The sequence below is a fragment of the Neophocaena asiaeorientalis genome, unplaced genomic scaffold (genome assembly GCF_003031525.2).
Source record: "Neophocaena asiaeorientalis asiaeorientalis breed wild unplaced genomic scaffold, Neophocaena_asiaeorientalis_V1.1 scaffold188, whole genome shotgun sequence".
Lineage (NCBI taxonomy): Eukaryota > Metazoa > Chordata > Mammalia > Artiodactyla > Phocoenidae > Neophocaena > Neophocaena asiaeorientalis.
This window is the reverse complement of record NW_020174156.1, coordinates 1,600,857-1,620,135: the sequence shown is the minus strand read 5'-3', so window position 1 is coordinate 1,620,135 and position 19,279 is coordinate 1,600,857. Positions and strand designations below refer to the sequence as shown.

General features: G+C 32.4%; 1 protein-coding gene across 1 annotated transcript in view; it reads right to left on the bottom strand.

The window, feature by feature from the left end:
- NAALADL2 (N-acetylated alpha-linked acidic dipeptidase like 2) overlaps window positions 1-19,279 on the bottom strand; it is a 792,831-nt gene that overhangs the window by 191,945 nt on the left and 581,607 nt on the right. Inside the window, 1 exon segment of the mRNA XM_024755137.1 lies at window positions 13,615-13,710. Coding sequence (XP_024610905.1) covers window positions 13,615-13,710 — 96 coding nt within the window.

Genomic DNA, 19,279 nt, shown 5'->3' with positions numbered 1-19,279 from the left:
TGCTCTTTTATATAGTACTTGGGAAAGGCCTCAGAGACAAAGCAACATTTAAATGGAGATCTGAAGGAAGCATACTGAGTGAGCCATATCGATATTCGAGAGGAGAGTCTTCTAGACAAAGGCAGCCCTGAAGAAGGCACATGCCTGCTATGTTTGAAGAATAGTAAAGAGTCCAGTGGAGCTGGAGCAGAACTAGGAGAGGAAGTCAGAAAAGTCTTGGGTTTAAATTTTTGACCAATGAGGGTTAAATGCTTTCCCCACACTTTCATATGACTTTTCTGTCAGTGGCATGGAATGAGAAAACAGTTGCCTATTAAAATGGCTAACTGGATGCGTCTATGTGTTGGCTGTCTGTTCCTGCTTAAGCGTCTTTTAACGCACTGTCAAAGCTCCTTACACATCCCTTATCATAACACTAATTAAATCATATTGTAATGTTTTCCTGGTTGTCTATATTTCCCATTAGATTTTAAATTCTGTGATAACAAAGAACATATATATATATACACACATACACACACACTCAAACACACATCTTATTGAACACTGCATTATCATTAGAGCAAAGTATGCATACACACTTATTCAACACTGAATGTATGAGAGGATGAATCTATTCTTCAAATGAATTATAGGTAAGATATTGAATACTATTATGAATAGAGAAACTGTTTCTATTTGTTGTAGCTATTTATGAAGAAAGCATTGAAAAGTGAAATGATGATGCTCTCTGGAAATTTGAATAAACCATGTGTGGTCTATTCACATCTCATCAAGTTACTCAGTCTCTCTGACACTCAGATTTCTTCCCTGTACAATGAGAATAATATTTACGGTACACTGAATGAAGAAGAGAAGAATGAGAAGCCTGTCTACTCCATAAACTTATTATGAGAATACATGTATAATGAACAATAATAGTCTTATTCTCATTTGAAGTTTTAACATGAGAGGGATAAAGCAACACTGAATGGTTGCATTGCTTCACAATTAAGAGTGCTGATAAATTAATATAATTAGCATTTTCTCTCATCCTTATGTTGCTTTTCCACATAATTTGCAGTCTGTCACTTTTTAAATAATAATATATTAATCATTTTTTATTGTGCATCTATGGGTAATCTACATGAAAAATGATTCCTACTAGTTGACTGAAAGAAGAAATGTCACCTAGAGAGGTTCAATAAAGCCTGTATTGTTCCAAAAACCTATAACTTTCTTTCCTTGTTTTAAAATGCTTTTATTATTTCCCCAAGTCATCTGACATAAAAATGACATTTTTTTCTATTCTGAAATAACTCTGCTAAGATTCTCATCAGTCGCTTGTTTATACATTTGTTTGGTTCCATGTTCACAGTCATTTAGTGTAGTCATTCTGGCATATCCATCTGCCTTCATACCCTCCTCCCACTGGGTTATCACTAGTCTGGATTAGCCAAAATTATTAATCAAAGCAGATATGATGAACCATAATTACTTGGTCTTCCTTAGTCTCATTCTTCCAAAGCAGGAGTTTTTAAACATCCACTGTGAGCCTCAGAAAATGTTCATATTCAAGATCTTAAATAGAGAGGACTTAAAAATACCCAAGAAGTGATTTTTTTTCAAAAAAAAAAACAAAGATAAATTATGCATGGAGAAAACAATTCAGTTTATCAACAACAAAAAATGGTCTCCATACTTTCTGTGTTTAAAAAAATAGATCACTTTTTTAAGAGTAGTACTCTTGCAAAAACTGATGTAATTATAAAAGTAGCTATATACAAAACTCATGCACTTGGATCTCTAAGAGTACTTAGAGAATCTCTATCTCTGTAATTCATGTTGCCAATTGAGAGAATACAGCCATCTCGTGGCAACCCGTAAAACTTTAGACACAAGGTCCTGAGGCACAGTGACCACATTTCCAAAAACAAATTGGAGCCAAACAACTTGATTTTATCATTAACTCATTGAAATCAGGAAAATCTCCTGAAAGTGGCAGCTTGATTGTCCCTAGGAGGGCTCTGAAGGATATGAATAAAATAAATGTGAACCATTTCATTAAGAGTATCTAAATCTTTTATCTGGCTCTTTGCTGAGGAAGTAAGCAGGGTAAGAAAAGGTGAAAAGAAATCACAAATTCCATCTTTCCTTTTCATTGCTCTGGGAATTAGTTACTTGGATCATATAAATGTCTTTATAGCATATAAATTGGGTGGCACTTAGGAGTTGTGATTAATATTTTGTTAATAAATTTCTTGTATTTAGATCAAATTTCTCATTATTTGAGATAATAATGAAACTTACACTAATTATACAAATGCTTTGTTCATTCATGTATTTTACAAACTTTTTTTTTACATTTGCCTTGTGTTCTGAAGTTGTCTAATACACTTTACCATCTTCTCAATGTCACTGTTTATTCCAATGTCCCACATTTTTCTTATACTCTTCCTCCATCCTTTACATACTAAACTTGTTGTTAATACAGGCTAATCAAATGACAATTAATGTAATATCTCCATAGGCGCTTAAATATGCATCTCTAATATTTCAATCCCTAAGTCTATAAAATGCATTGTTACTAATATTTAAGCACTTAGTAAAAAATGTATACTTAACTGCTAAATTGAATGTCAGTATCTTTGCTTTGGCCAAAAATGGCAAGGAGAAATTTTAAGCTTTACAGAGACTCTTGTAAACTATTGCTGAAATAAGAATTCTACAGTTTTATTCAGTAGGCTGATCACTGATAGCCATGCCTTATATCAAATACAAACATCTCTTAGACTGAGACATGAGAAATCAAACCGGGAAATGAATAAATGCCAACAGCCAAAATGAACAAACCCCTAGAGTGTATAGTATCTCAATATCTGTATGCTTATTTTATTTCAATGGCAATCTAGAGTATTTGCTGAAATCTGGATCAATGTTGAACTGGAGAAATAGTGATAACTGTAAATGAATTAATTACCACTTGTTTAGTAAACAAAATCTTTTAAACATGAAGTTCTTGGGTCAGCAATAAAATGAAACACAGAAATACCCTGCTATACACAGAGGCATACATTCAGATGTTTCTAACATTGACAAGAATATCACCCCTTAAGGGGCAGGAAGGGATTCTATCTTGAAATAGTTATTAGTGCATCTTTGTTTTTTTCTTTTTTTTTTTTTAGTGCCTCATCTTTTGAATATAAGTTACCATCCAAAAAATTAGTTGCTTTTGGTTACTTTAATTAGTCCATAGGCTTACAGAGGTCCTCACAGTGGGGTTTCTTAAATCAGTGATTCCTTGAAGTTTCTAAGGGTCAATCACCTCCTTAAAAGTAGAAGGTCATAACTGATGAGTATTTTAGGATACAGGTTGGCCAATAGGTTTATCTCATGTCAAATCCAGTGAATTCATACCAGCTGTCTAAAGTGATATATTAAGAATAACCCTGAGTTTCAGCGTAAATATGATAATTACCTTTGGATGTCTACCAAGGGGGCAGGAAAAGAGATTTGCTTCATGAATACAGCAAGTTTTCTTACTCTTTTAAGTCCATTTAATACTTCATAGTATGCAGTGAAACTGGGAGGAAATGCAGTAACCAAACTCACTTTGTGAATATTTCCCATCTATATTTCACTCTTTTTTTTCCCATCGCCTGTTCCCTTTCAGGTGGTTACAATGACTAGACATACCAGAGTAATAGCAACCTGTAAACAGAAATGCTTCCACTGCTTAGCACTGATTTTGCCTTTTCCAAAATACTGATTCTTACTCATTTGTAGACAAAAACATTGTTGCAACTGGCAGCAGATTTAGTGGTTGTCTCTGAAACACTATTGCTACTCTAATTTATACTGTTTTGCTGCAGCCACATATTGTGAATGGGATTGACTCCAGTTCCAAGGGAAAGAATGACTTCTAAACTAATCAAGGTAACTTTAACCCCTTTTCCATGGTGATCAGTTTACGTAAACCTAGTGTAATCCAGTCAGCATAGTTATTACCCTATTCACAAGAAATGATTCAAAATAAGCATAAGATCAATTCAGAATATGATTTTTTTTTTTTTTTTTTTTTTTTTTTTTTTTTTTTTTTTTTTTTTTTTTTTTTTTTTTTGGTTGCTGGGGCTTTCTGGCATCATTGCTGTCCTGAGAAAAGAGATCCTCTCCTGCTTTGACAGAATTATGTACAGGTATGATTCCAGAAACTGCTGTCAGCATTTTTGTACCATGGAGGAATTCCACTAGTAAAAAGTCCAGCAGAGAGAAAGGCAGAGCTGAAAGGATAACAGATAAGTAGATCTGTGTTTGAGCTCCTCGTGAAGCATGAATCTCCTAGACATTTCACTTGCATGAGAAAAATAGAATTCCTTTATTTTTATTAAACATTTGCACATGGGTCTTTACTAATAGCAAACAAAATTGTTCTGATATGTACCTTTTTCAGTTTTGAAGGAAATGTCTTTAAAATGGATTACCCTCTCTCCTGTTTTCTTGAAAGTCAGTAACTATACAGATCACGGTTCTTTTTCTTAATGACTTGGGAACATAATTATGATCGTTCATTATTATTTTATTTTAGAATGCAGAAATATTACTATTTGAACCTTCACTAAGTGATTCAAGGCCACTGTAATTTCAAATGTAATGAAGTCCTAAACCTTGATTTTGTAAAATTTAATTGACATATTAATAAATAAAACCTAATTGAGTCAAAGTAAATACTGTTTTCCTATCATAATGCCTTTCAAACAAAAATTTGTTGATTTCTTCAAATCTAATTCTTGCTCAGTTTCTGAAATTCAATTCAATGTCATAAAAATATTCATATTTTTGGAATACATTCATTCTATCCTAAAATACCAATTATTGTGAACTCTTCAAGAGAGACACTGGATAATCAAATGATGACTATACTGGATGCTAAAAAAAATGGCAATTTTGAATATTTTCTATATCACACCAACAGCAGAATTTACAGGTCCAAAGATTATTTTAAAAAATACAGCAGACATTCATTCTTCCCTGGAAAAGAAGGTATATGTACATACATACATATATTGATATAATTCAGTGCTTTCCAAGAAATAATACTGAGAGCAACTAGCACTGAAAGACCGTATCGTTGATCAGTTAATACCACACTGTGTGTGTGTGCGCATGTGTGCGTGCACATGCACGCGTGAGGGGATCTTTTATTATTGTCACCCATGGGGTCAGTGGGTACTCCCCAGGACATTTAAGTATCATGATCAAAGTTTATTATAACAGACTCCAATAGACTGCTCAGCGTCTTCTGGTTTGTTGTGTTATATTAGATATTTTTTTAGTAAGTGGTTATTGCCTGGGGATTTTAATTATTTTTATTATACAGAGGCTTTGTTTCAACAGTACGTTTTGGAAGGACATTTGACCTGCCTACCTAGAGCTAATCTGTTATCCATTGACTACCCTGCCCTTTGTCTCTGTACTTCTACAGACCTTTGAGAATGATGTTATCTGAGAATGGTATGAAAAAGCAGACTCTCTCGTTCAAAGTGAGAAAAAAATGCAGAAATCAACATTCAAATTCACTTTCTACTTATGAATAGATCTCTGAAATAAGAAGGACTTGTATTTAGCGCATGCAAAATTCAGTTATCATCAAAAAAAGTTACTTTATGAGGCTACTGCTTCTTGAATTCGATATAAAAACTTCCTGAAGTAGGCTGACTGTCTTTAAAAGACTGTCTTATTATTTACAGGTGATCACAGAGCTTCTTATTCTGATTTATATTACTATTATAATTATATTCTGTAATAAACACATGCCAAAATCAGTTTTTACATATATATATATAAAAGAAAAATATATGTTCAGAAAATAACAGTTTTTCTACTTATTCCTATCTTAATATACAATAATAACTCCTTTAATATGTTGTAGCAGAATATCTACTTTGATGAATAACTTCTCTTTAAAAAGGGAGTCAAATTTTGACAAGCTTATATTGTGTGCTAATTTGCTTTTGAGTAATAAAAACAAAAAAGAGAAACTGATAGTATAAGGCATGCCTTTAGAAGCTATAATATTTGTGCAGTATAATGAAACACCATAAACCAAACCTCTCTAGGCAAGAAATATAATCAGCGCACTCTCCAATTTTAGTAAATGAAGATATTGAGTTTAATTATACATTTATAAAGAAAATACACACCTGTAATATTTCCCTTTCAAAGCATAAGAGGCTGGTTTTAATATCCTATCATCTCCCTTGAGTAGCTCCAACCAAAATTCTTTATTACGAAGTACAGTCTCTGCATTGAAAATACATATTTGAGATGTTTTCTGGTTTAGCTCATGTCATGAACACATAGAGTGTAGATCTCTATGGAGACATTTTGTATCTAGTACAATAATTTGATATAGCAGAAAAAATTTCCAAAGTGTTTTTAAAAATAAAAACAAAAGCTTTAAATCCGCAGCTTCAGAATAACTTCAAATGTACACATAAACAGGATTAAAGAATATCATTTTGTTTGCTTTACTAAGTAGAATACAATATTCTCATATTTTATCCAAACAATACATCAACATTAGAGATACTTGGAAGACAATCAGATTTGCTCATTCAGCAAATCATAGCCAGGTTTTCTAAGCATTTAAAGAACTGCACCAGAAATTCTATTAGCTCATGAACACAACATGCCTTTGAAATTCAGGAAAAAGAGTAAAAGATATTTGGTCTCATCCCTTTCCTCTTACTTCATATAAGGCAACTGAGCTACATTTTTAAACTATAGCTGAGAATGACATCTCAAAAGAAGTAAAATCATTCTGTATTTTAGTCTGCCTCTCCATTCTGGAGTTATGAGTAGGTTCTTTTAAGTTTTCAGTTACCATGCTATAAGAATCTTAATATAACAACTGGTACAAACATATTTTAATAGTGACATTTAGAGATAACTGCAGATTCATATTTCACAAGTCATGTTTTTAAAATAATATATTAGCAGAATATGACTCCATTAATTAAAGTGATGCTGGTTAATCATTTCTAAATGAAGATTGACAGCCAAATGCAATTAATATTAACTGAAATGGTTAAAAGTTACAATTATTTAAATGTTTTTCATCACTGAGGACACCACCATTAGCCTTTGTCCGCACCACTGCAAAACTGAGTTAAAACTTGTAGCTATAAGTAAGGGCAAATACAACTATATTGATAGAATATAAACTATGTAAGAATTATTAGCCTTGATTTCTAGGCTATACAAAAATGCTGCCTTACTCTGCAATGTAATCTGAGTCTGATACTTTCTCCATATATATAATGGAAATAAATATTATATTATTCCTACTGCTTTCTCTTTGTGATATTGTAATGTCCAAATAATTTTAGTAAAAGGTCTCTATTTTGACATTATGTAAGAAAAAAAAGAAATGTATATCCATTTAAGAAAACCATATACTAATAAAAATACTAATATTGCATATCCTATACTAATTAAAAATAAAAGAACCATTTTTTTATAAGGTGGGAAAAACAATGAAAGGACTAATAAACTGATATTTCTGGAGGAAGCTCACAAGCAGAATTAGGTCATTTGCTGGTTTCCATGGTACCACATGTATAAGGTATTTTTTGTTTTACTGGATGTACAATTCATACTCAGAGGTTTTAAAATATAATATTGAGCATTTGGGGTTCCAGAGGAAAAGTACTATTAATTCAATAATATGACAGATAGTACCTTTTCTCTGCCACCCCAAATGCTCTATATTCACATTTGATTTTAAAGTTCTTTCCTTCTAAACATAGCTGCATTTATTTATTTATTGAATGTCTATTATGGCAAACTTTTAGCAAGAAAATGATAATAAAATATATTAAATCCCAAAACACATAACATAAATACAGGACATTACATCATAGACAAGTAGATCAGAGAAAGGGGTACCAAGCTGGGTGAAGCTATTTATGGAAAATAGAAGAGAACTGAGGAGCAGGCATAAATGAAGAGAAAAACAATTTTAAATTTCCAAATACTTGGTTCAAAAGTTATAGTAAACAAGCAGTTGATTGGGTGAATACACTTTTTTCCAATTTAAAAAAAATGTGGTAAAACACACATAACTTAAAATTTACCATCTTAACTACTTTTAAGTGTACAGTTCAGTGATATTAAATACATTCATAATGTATAATCATCACCACTATCCATCTCCATATCTGTTTTCACCTTTTAAAGCTGAAACTCTATACCCATTAAAGAGTCAACTCCCCACTCTCTTCTCCCCCTCACTCCTGGCAGCCACCATTCTGCTTTCTGTCTCTGTGATTATGACTTATCCTAGGAATCTCATGTAAGTGGAATCATATAGTATTTTTCTTTTGGTGACTGGCTTATTTCATTTAGCAGAGTGTCCTCAAGGTTTATCCATGTTGTAGCAAATGTCAGAGTTTCCTATCTTTTAGAGGTTGAATCATATTCTGTTGTATGTACACACCACATTTTGCTTATCCATTCATCCATCTATGGACACTTGGGTGGTCTCCACATTTTAGCTATTATGAATAATGCTACTATCAATATGGGTGTACAAATATCTCTTCAAGATGCCACTTTCAATTCTTTGGGGTATATACCCAGAAGTGGAATTGGTGGATCATGTGGTAACTCTATTTTTAATTTTTTGAGGAACTGCCATGTTGTTTTCCACAGCAGCACTACTATTTTATATTCCCACCAACAGTTCATGAGGGTTCCAATTTCTCCAAATCCTCACCAACACTTGTTATTTTCTGTTTTGTTTTGTTTTATCTTTTGATATTAGCCATCCTAATGGGTGCAAGGTGGTGTGTGGATATGCTTTTGAACATTTCTTCTTCTTAGAATAGCATCATCCTGTAGATTTAATGAAACACTCTACCCTGGATTGTTTGTCCTCTCCATTTTTCTTTTTGTCCTCATCATGAATACTGTCAGGGTAACATCATCTCTATCATTAGTGATGATGAAAATGTTCCATAACGTATGCTCTTCAGTGCAGTAGTCACTACCCATATGTGATTACTAAGCATGTGGATTGTAGCTAATGAGATGGAGAAAATGAAATTCTAATTTCATTTAATTAATTTTTAATTTAATTTAAATCCACATGTGACTAGTGGTTATTATATCAGATAAAGCATTTCTAGATCCTACTTCTTCCTGAGCTCTAACCTCATGTACCCAACTACTTCCTTGACATAGCTGCCTAGATGCACTATAGTAAACAAAATTCCACATATCCATCGTCAAACTCGTTATCACTTTCTTCAGGCCAGCCCCTAATGTAGTTAATTCAATAATATCAACTTTGTCCAAGATAGAATTATTCAAATGATTCTTTACCATTCATTCTGCTTCATGTTCCATATCCAGTAAATCATATACCCTGTGCATATCCAGTGCTAGAAATATCTCTTAAATCTATCTTCTCTTTTCTAAACTACACAACATCATATCTTGCACACTACTACCAACAACCTACTCTTTAAGGAACTCTCAAGGGAAATCCACTGATATTAAGATAAAGTTAAAATTCTTAAATTCCTCAAGCATCACCTCTCTGGTGAATTCTTCAAGTCTCATAGAGGTAAAATCTTCATCCTCTTCCCTCCCATATGTTGCCCATATTACTATCATCTCTTTTAGTATGTTATATTGAAATGAATTGCTTACCTTGGACCCACTCCTGTATGTTAATTGTTTTTTATTTCAAGTGTTTTGCTTCATCCTTGGCTTATAGTAGGCTACTAGAATGCTTAGATATCTAATAACAATTTATGAGCTCAATGCTGATGATTTAGAAATATAATGAGAAAATTCCTAGGTGTAGAAGGAGAAATAAGCCTATTTCAAAACATGAATCCATGGTGATTTTATTCATTTATTAAAGGATTAAGCAGCTAAGATTTCTATTGGCATTTCATTCATGTTTAGTCTTTGGAAGTATTAGTTTGGTCTCTATGATAATTTTAAAAAACAAATGCTATTTTTTAAGGTAATTTAAGGTAATTGAAGAAAACATCTTCAACATCGATGTAAGGTGCAACCCTTCAGCCGCTTTATACTGTACCACCTGACTGTCCCTGAATCCATGATAAATTACACATTTTGGCATCAATATTGAGACTTATTCATTATTTTCTTGGTTTCATGCTTTATATCAAAAAGACAAATGCCAAGATAAATTCAAACTTTGTAAAACATTTTTTTTAAAAAAAGGAACTATAGGACAACATTGGAAAACTACTTACTAGGATTCAACTCACAGCTCACATCCCATGTAAGAGTGTGGTTTATTTATTTTTAATTTATTTTTAATTCAGAAAAGCACTAATGAAAAATTATTAAATTTTTAATGCTTAGAAATTGTAATTTAATTTGACATAAATTATATTTGTGGTATATAACAAAGGTCTAGAATGCAGTTATTTGGAAAAAACAACAGATTGTATTATATGAAAATTTCTATAAGATGTATATTTTTGTATTTAATTAGATAACATTAAATATATGATTGTGTTATAGTGTTGTGTATCAAGTTTAAACTTTTATTGGGAAAATAAGGAATAGTATCTTCAGTATTTCCATTGTTTCTGATTTCTTGAAAATGTTTTAGTATTGATATAATAGCAATAATAACTGTGCGTTATCATTTTACGAAGTGTTCTTCATATTTCATATCATTTTCATAATTGACAGTGACAGAATTTAAACCTATCTATATCTTTCTATTCAAAATCCAGCACTATTTCTATAATATCACACTGCTATGTGGATTATAATAAACATGTGATATACTGTGATAATACCACTATTATCCTTACTGAAACAAAATATTCTAAAGACCTCAACCCTTCACAAATTAAATTTTATACTCCATTTATACACGTTAACTTATCACTATATTCTCAGTATTTAATTAATTAATTTAGTTATATGCTTTCATATCTAAGTTGGTATTTTTTTCCTCTCTTTTCTTTAAAGTAAAAGCTAAATGTAGAAAATTCAAGTAGGGGCCTATTTTGAAGACATTAGCACTAGTATTCTTTAATGTGTCAATAATTATACTCAATTATATATATATTGCACTTCCAGAGAAAATGTACACACCATCTTTTCAATCTCAGAGAATCCTAGTGAGAAAATCCATTATGACTGTACCATTTTTTGATGTAGAAAATAAAGTTCTACTAAATAATATAACAAGTTGGGAGTCAAGATAGAACTAAAATCCATATTTCCTAGTTTTGTGCTCTGGTCAACCCCTCTATATTTATACTTTCATTTTGTTGTTGATCAAAGAAAATCTGATTTTAAAACAAAGTATCTATTAAACACTTTTTTTTTTTTAATTGGTGAAATAAGACTGAATTTCTGAAGCACAATTTCTTCCCTTGGCCTGAGTCTACATGAGTGGTTACCACAGGTAATGTGATGACTGGGGAAACAGTATCAACATTAGGTAAATACATGCCATCATTTAAAAATGTCATAGAACACCTGCTTCTGCACTTTAGATTTTAATTTTTCATACACATAGAATCTTTCCACCATCCATTTAATGGGTTAAACATCTGCTTACACGAGAAATATATTTGAAAATACATGTAGAAATTGTACCAATATCTGTGCATAAATTTGTGTCTTCTTTCAAATGGCCTCTTATTTTCTGTTTCACACTAAGTACTGATCTCATATTTATGTGTCAGGCCATATTCTATGCTCCCCTACTCCCTCTGACCCATCCATCCTTGCTTCCCAACATTCTCTCAGGAGTTGTAGGATGGCCGAGGCCTCATGTAGCAAGAATCAGTGAGTGTTTATACCTTTAAAATCAAAACCTTAGAATTTTCTCTGGCTAGGAATTTCATGTGCTAGACATTATCTTCTCATTATATACCTGGTATCAATATGTTCTCAAACTGCCCCTTCTATAAAAATCCATGAATTTCCTGATCCACAGAGAAAGGCAGAAAAATTGGAGAAAGTATTATTCTTTCATTGCCCTAAAAATCCTATAATGCTTTACTTAAAAATAAGTATATAAACCTAGGCTCTAAGTATCCATAACATTTGAACAAATATATGTATACATACACATACATATAAACACACACACATCCTCATCCAAATGTATACACATATATATACTCAAATAGATATATAGATAAATAGATAGATATAGATATAGGTATCAGATTTGTATTTCTTTCTCTCTCTCTCCCTCTCCCTCTCTCTCTCATGCTCTCTCTCTCTCTCTCTCTCTCCCTCTTTCTTTGCACATCAGGAGTACAGTTAAGATTTTAAATGTTAAGGAGTTATTATTTGGAGGCCACATCTATTTTACTATATCCAAATAGGAATGAATAATGATCAGAGAATGTATATATTCAAAACTAAATCAAGGAACTAGATTAGACTGGAAAGGAAAGAGCTATAAATGTAGTTAAAGTTCAGAAATCTTGAGCTTAGGAGAATTTTACATAAAATATGGTCCAAACTCTACTTATTTTTAAAGTTCAGAAAAAAAATAAACGTACACATCTCTTAAACATGAGGGTAGACCTAAAATTTTAGTTTTTGTATTCTGAGCTCATTCCATTGCCACTCATTGAGTTCAGTTATTTTACCACAATTCCTCTTTCTAAAGCAGAAAAACAGCCTTGTAAAATTTCACTAAGAAGATTTAAGAATGATTCAATCTTTCAACTAAGCATATATAAATATGGATTATTTTAAGTGTACTGAAATGCCAATATTCTGTACAAACTCTATCCCCCAAAGACTGGTTATGACTGGTTAAATCAATTGTTGGTAAATGTAAAAATTCACAAAATGTCATATGATCTCAGAACATTAAACTTATTTGCTCCATACTGTAGGATTTAATTTTCTTCATTCTATAAACTCACAGCCAAGTATATACCATAAAAATAGGTATGAGCATCATCGAATAAAAGCAATTATTGTAAATTCAGTCTAACTTTTTCTTTAAGAAAAAGAACCTTTTTTTTTTTTTTTTACTGCAACAATAAAGTACCACAAACAACAATGTGGAATCTAAAAAGCACAACAAACTAGTGAATATAACAAAAAAGAAGCAGGCTCACAGATATAGAGAACAAACTAGTGGTTACCAGTGGGGAGAGGGGACAGGGAGGAGAAATAAAAGGGCATGGGAGTAAGAGGTACAACTATTATGTATAAAATAAGCTACCAGGATATATTGTACAATACAAGGAATATAGCTTATATTTTATAATAACCGTAAATGGAGTATAACCTTTAAAAATTGTGAATCACTATTGTATACCTGTAATGTACAAAACATTGCACAACTGTACTTCAATTAAAAAATAATTGATTTTTTAATACAAATCATCAGGTATTGGTCTGTATGATCTTGATTGAGTTGCTTATCATCTTTACTCCTTAGTAAAATAGTAGGAGGTACGTGAAATCCTCTCTAGTATATTCTCCAAATGAATGTATGTATATATATATATTTCTTGATTGGTTACTTTCCTTTCCTCCTTCTACTAACAGAAAGAACAAAACTTTCTCAATCTTTTCATGAATGCATTCCTCTCCTACCTTGGTAATGGTCTCGTGAAGTTTGAAAAAAGGATCCATTTCTTCAATTTTTGTTGCACGTTTAGGGAAAAAGCCTTCAGAGAGAAAACTTGGACCCTGTGGAAAACCAGAAAATAAACATTCTAAACTCTTCATTGATTTTGTTTTTCAAGGGCTTATTGGATTTTCTTTAAAGATTCAAAAGGACTCTAAATTGCTGTAAGGTTTCTGTTGATTGTTGGACTTCATTCTGCTGATATAATTAACCAGTCACAAAATATTTATAAATTAAAATGATTAGACTTCTATAACACTTGACATTATTTGTATTTACCAAAGAATGTTTTCTTACTCAAAAGAGATTATTTGCTGTTCACCCTTTTACTTTTCAAATGCAGACAGTGTAGAGTAAGATATCTTGACTGCAAAACCCATATCTAAAACCCCTTCTCTATTTTATATATTAAATTTTATGCTTAAAGACTGGTAGAATAGAATGTTTTTAATCAAAAAAAAGTCTAGGCAACAGGGTGCATAATATTTTAAATACTGCAAAACTTACTTCAAAACAATAGTAGGATATGTTTTGAGTAGAATGACCTCATGGCTTTATGTGCTGCCAATAAAGTTGTAACGTTGTATCAGACCCTTAGCGTGAAGATGGTTGAAATGAATCAAGATATTGTAATTAATCATTCTGTACTTGCAGGTGCAGATAAATTTCCGGATGCAAGAAGACAGGGGATGCTGATAAGGTAGCTACCTGTTATGGTCTGAATATTTATGCCCCCCTCCAATTCATATGCTGAAATCCTAATCTCCAAAGTAACAGTATTAGGAGGTGGGGCCTTAGGGATGTAGGTCATGAGGGCTTTGTTCTCATAATTGGAATTAGTGTCCTTATAAAAGAGACCTCACAGAGCTCCCTAGCCCCTTATGTGAGGATACAGTAAGAATTCTGCAATCTGGAGGAGGGCTCTCACCTAACCATGATGGCACCCTGATCTTGGACTTCCAGCCACCAGAACTTGAGAAATAAATTCCTGTTGTTTACAAGCCACTCAGTCTGTGATACTTTGTTATAACAGCTCAAATGGACTAAGACAATACCTAAAACAATGCTCTTATAGTTATCAACACTATAAGTATCCTATGAAACAATTATTATCTACATATAATTTTCATTTGAAAACCTGAAGTAACTAAACTTATTTGTCTTAAAAAATATAAGATTGGGACAGAACATATGTACTTATGCAGGTGACAGATATATAGAAAAAAAGATGGTATATATATAGATAGGTAAATTTTTCAAAATCTATCATGGGAAAGAGATTAAATCAAGTCTACACCAACAATGACCACACAGGATAACAAATTTAATTTGAATTCTATTAGAACTGTTTGTTAGAGTAATCCAACAGCAGAACAGACTACATTGGGATATATCAATAGTGGGAAAGAAAGTTAGGATGCTGTAGTTGATAGACTCAGAAGTCATACACATGAGAAATGAAACCAACATAATTGTAAGTCTTCATATACTAAATAATTCTGTGATCAAACAGACTCTTAACACCCTATTTTGAACAATACTGCGATTAAAAAAATAAAGTAATTTAGTTGTTTGCTCCAGCATATATGCACTTTTCGATAATAAGACCATGAATCAACCAAATAGCTTACCTATCAAGACTAACACTTATTTGTCAAAACTTGTTTATGTTCCTCTCCTCATTTTAACCACCAATCTAAAAGTAATTTTAGAAACTGCCCAGTTCCAACCAGTATTCCAGTTTTTAAGACCTGCCATAAAACCACACAGCCAAGGCCTAAAATATCATAAATGCCCTTTCCTAATTTCTCCCCATTTTGAGAGACTACTAAGACTCAGTGCTATGGGTTGAATAATTCATATGTGAAATCCTAGCCTTTAGTACCTCAGAATGTGATCTTATTTGGAAATAGATCACTGCATAAATAACTAAGTTAGAATGAGGTCATACTGGAATAGAGTTGGTCCCTAGTACAATGTGACTGGTGTCCTTATAAAAAGAGGAAATTTAGAGACAAATTTGTACACAGGGAGAAAAGCATTCAAACATGAAGGCACAGATTGGAGCGATGTGTCTACAAGCCAAAGAACTCAAAAGATTGCCTCAAAATCACCAGAAACTGGTCAAGAGGCTTGGAACTGATTCTCTGTCACAGACCTCAGGAAAAACCAACACTGATAACACCTTGAACTGTTAAGACAATACATGTCTGTTGTTTAAGTCACTCAATCTGTTGTGCTTTGTTATGGCAGCCCTAGGAAACGAATACACTCAGTTAAGGTGGTATTCTTCTTTACTGAAATACGTCTAATACACTTAATTTTGTTTATCAACAGAGTTTTGTGGAGGTATTTTGGGCAGTCAACATAGAAATAGGTTAAAATTTTGGTTTTGCCACTTAACAGTTGTGCCATATTAAGCATCTTAATCTCCAGAGGATTAGTTACAGCATCTAAGAAACTTGGAGAATAACATATATTTCACAGAGATGTTGTGAACAGTCCAATCCTGCTACATAGGAGACACTATGTTTAATAACATTGATGATGTTGCTAAAAACAATAAATATCATAATAATGATGGTGAGGGTGGTGATGATGGGGTAGTGATTATGGTATGATGCTGAACTAAAGGAAATCCAAAGACTCTATGTGATCCTGGGAGAAACAGTGTACAATTTGCATAGAGGTATCTCTGAATTGACTTTAGTGAAAGTATGACATGGACAATTTGCCGTATTCATTTTCATTTAATAATTAAGCTTGAAGTTCTTAAAAAGTTTGCCCCATGAGTAATTGTAAATAAAGTTGAAATAATTTTATCTGATTAGCATACTTAGCAAAACAAAACTTCATAAATAGTGCAAAAGTAAACTATCAGCGAGCCTCAAAATGAATGATCCCATAAGAATAGAAATTGGGAGTTATAATTTATGAGGTTTTTATTGAACTTTCAATTATTCAAAAACAGAACATATTAAATTAAATTATCCATATGTGCCTTATTCTCTAATATAATCTCCTTCTCTTTCTGGTTCCTTCACCTATCTCTTTCATCCCATTGTTTGTTTCTAGTTCCTCATTTTTATAAGCATTTAAACAATATGCATTTGACAATTACTGTATGCCAGGTCCTACACTAAATGCAGGATGTTGTCCTTAATCTCATGGAACTAAATCTAATGCGATTTGGACGATAATCTAACATCAATGTGTTTGAAAATATTAAGACACTACCATTCCTTTTCAATATAATAATCATCATTTATGAAGTTATTTATATATCCTGACGTAAAAAATAATGAAAAGATTAAAAAAAAGAATATATGCTTTGTAAAAGGTTTTCACTGCTATCAAAATAACTATCATTGATAGCTGTTTGATAATGGCTCCCACCTGTTGATGAACAGAGGCAAGTAAAACACCACTAACCATTTAGAGAGCATTTTCGTTTAGAACAATTCATTGATAGACTGAAATGAAAGAGTAAGTTAAGATATGCAGAACTTAATATTGTATGTATGTCACATGGAGATCATAGTAAGAATATCACAGAAGAAGTGATATTGATAAGAAAAGTCTATCCAGGATCTAGTTTAAAATTCAGTGTCTCCCCAGTCTCTAAACTTACTTGTCCTTTCTGTAACATTTAACAATATTTAGCATACCTTTCTTCTTTCAACTCTTTTTCCTAAAGTCCATGATTTGACTCTGCTGGTTCTCCATTTATATATTATTTTCTACCTATAACTGGATTCTCTTTTCCTTTTTGAACCTTTATTGTTTCTAGGTGGTCTACCCAATCTTCTCCTTATCACAGTCTCCCTAGGTGGTTTGGTCTACTTTTCTGGTTTCAATGACCAAATTCAGATTGATAATTCCCAAATCTTTATCTCTAGCTTAGTTCCTGTTTTTAGTTCATCATTTTTTGCCTACAAGAGCTTTCAGACACATCAACTCATGTTGCAAATCATGAGCATGTGTTCCCCCACTGTCACCTTAATTTCTTACCTTGGATAATAGCATAATACCTACATTTTATGTCATTCTTGACTCCCATTTCTTGCACCCTTAGTACCACAGAACTACACTAGCCAATTTCTTTCTAATCTATATGTTTAGACAATTCTCTACAAGTTCTTATTTGTTGCCATAGTCCAGTTACTCATTACTTTCATCCAAACTATGGTCCTTATTGTCTGTAGAGGAAAGTCCAAACTCATTAGTATATTTCACAAACAAGTCCCAACCTATCTTCTTTCACCTTTAAACAAGTCTTTCTTTCCCATAAACTTATTTGCACTATTTTCGTATAGCTACTGCTTAAGTCACAGCAGTCTATTCACCAAACCTTGAATTCATCCTTACCTTTGCTATCTCTGTCCCTTTGTGCCATTTCTTCTTCTGTTTGGAATGTTTTCTTCTTTACCTGTTTATCAGGCTTCTTTCTATAACTGTTTTCCTCGATCCTCACCAACCCATCAGAATTCACAGCTCTCTTGTCAGTCTTTCCATATCACCTTGCGTTTGTTTTTTACTCACCATTTATTACATTTTTGTTATATTTCTGTTTTTATCACTATACCATGAGCTTTTTAAGACTTGAAACTCTTTTCTTATTAAATTAGTCTAAGACTGCCAGACAACCTTGAGTAAGTCATTAATCTCTCAAGCTTAGTATCATCCTCCATAAAGCTGAAATGTAAATATACTTGCCCTTCTAACACCAGAGAGCTCATGTCAGGATCAAGCAAAATAACAAAGCATACAAAATGCTCAGTAAGGAGGAAAGGACTACACTAGTACTGGATGGTGTTTGATTTTTATCACACTTGCTAGGAATTGCTTTTCTATATAACCAAGAGTCAGAGTTTTGAAATTTAAATTACTAAAAATTTGTATTTGTATATTAAACTCTATGTGAAATTTTTCTTTTAAAACCTACAGTTGTTACAATAAAGTTTGAAAATCATTTCTGTAGGTAATAGGAAGTCCTTGGAGGGTTTTGAACAGAGCAAGTGATATTTTCAAGTGTGTATTCAGGATAGCACACACTGATGCATATGTGGGGAATAAATTTAAAAGAGAAACGATGGAAACAGGAAGTATAGACAGAAGACTATTGCAGTAATACAGTGAGAAAGAGTGAGAAGTTAAGCCAGGACAGTGGTAGTAGAAACAAAGAGGAGGAGATGTGTTTGGTAAATGTTTGAGATAAAATTGGTACTACTTAGTAATTAACTGGAGTTAGAAACCTTTAAAAGGGGTCAAGATTGCAAGTATTTCTAGATTTGATAAAATGAGCGATAAAATTGGAGGTGATGTGTTTGTGGGACATCCATGTGATGTTATCCCAGAAAATGAGGGATGTCATTCAACACCAATTTGGTTAAAGACTAAATTCTAGACTAAAGATATAACAATAATTTGAAAAGCATGTACATGGTAGTTAAAATGTAAAAGGGGACTACATGCAGACTTAGAAGTATACTGCGTATAGCACAGATGACACTCTGAATAACAACAAGTTCTCTGAATGGCACTGATATTTGAGTGGGAGAATAAAAATAAAACCCACAATGACATTATAGATGGAATCATCAGAGAAATGTAAAGATAACCAGGTGAGTG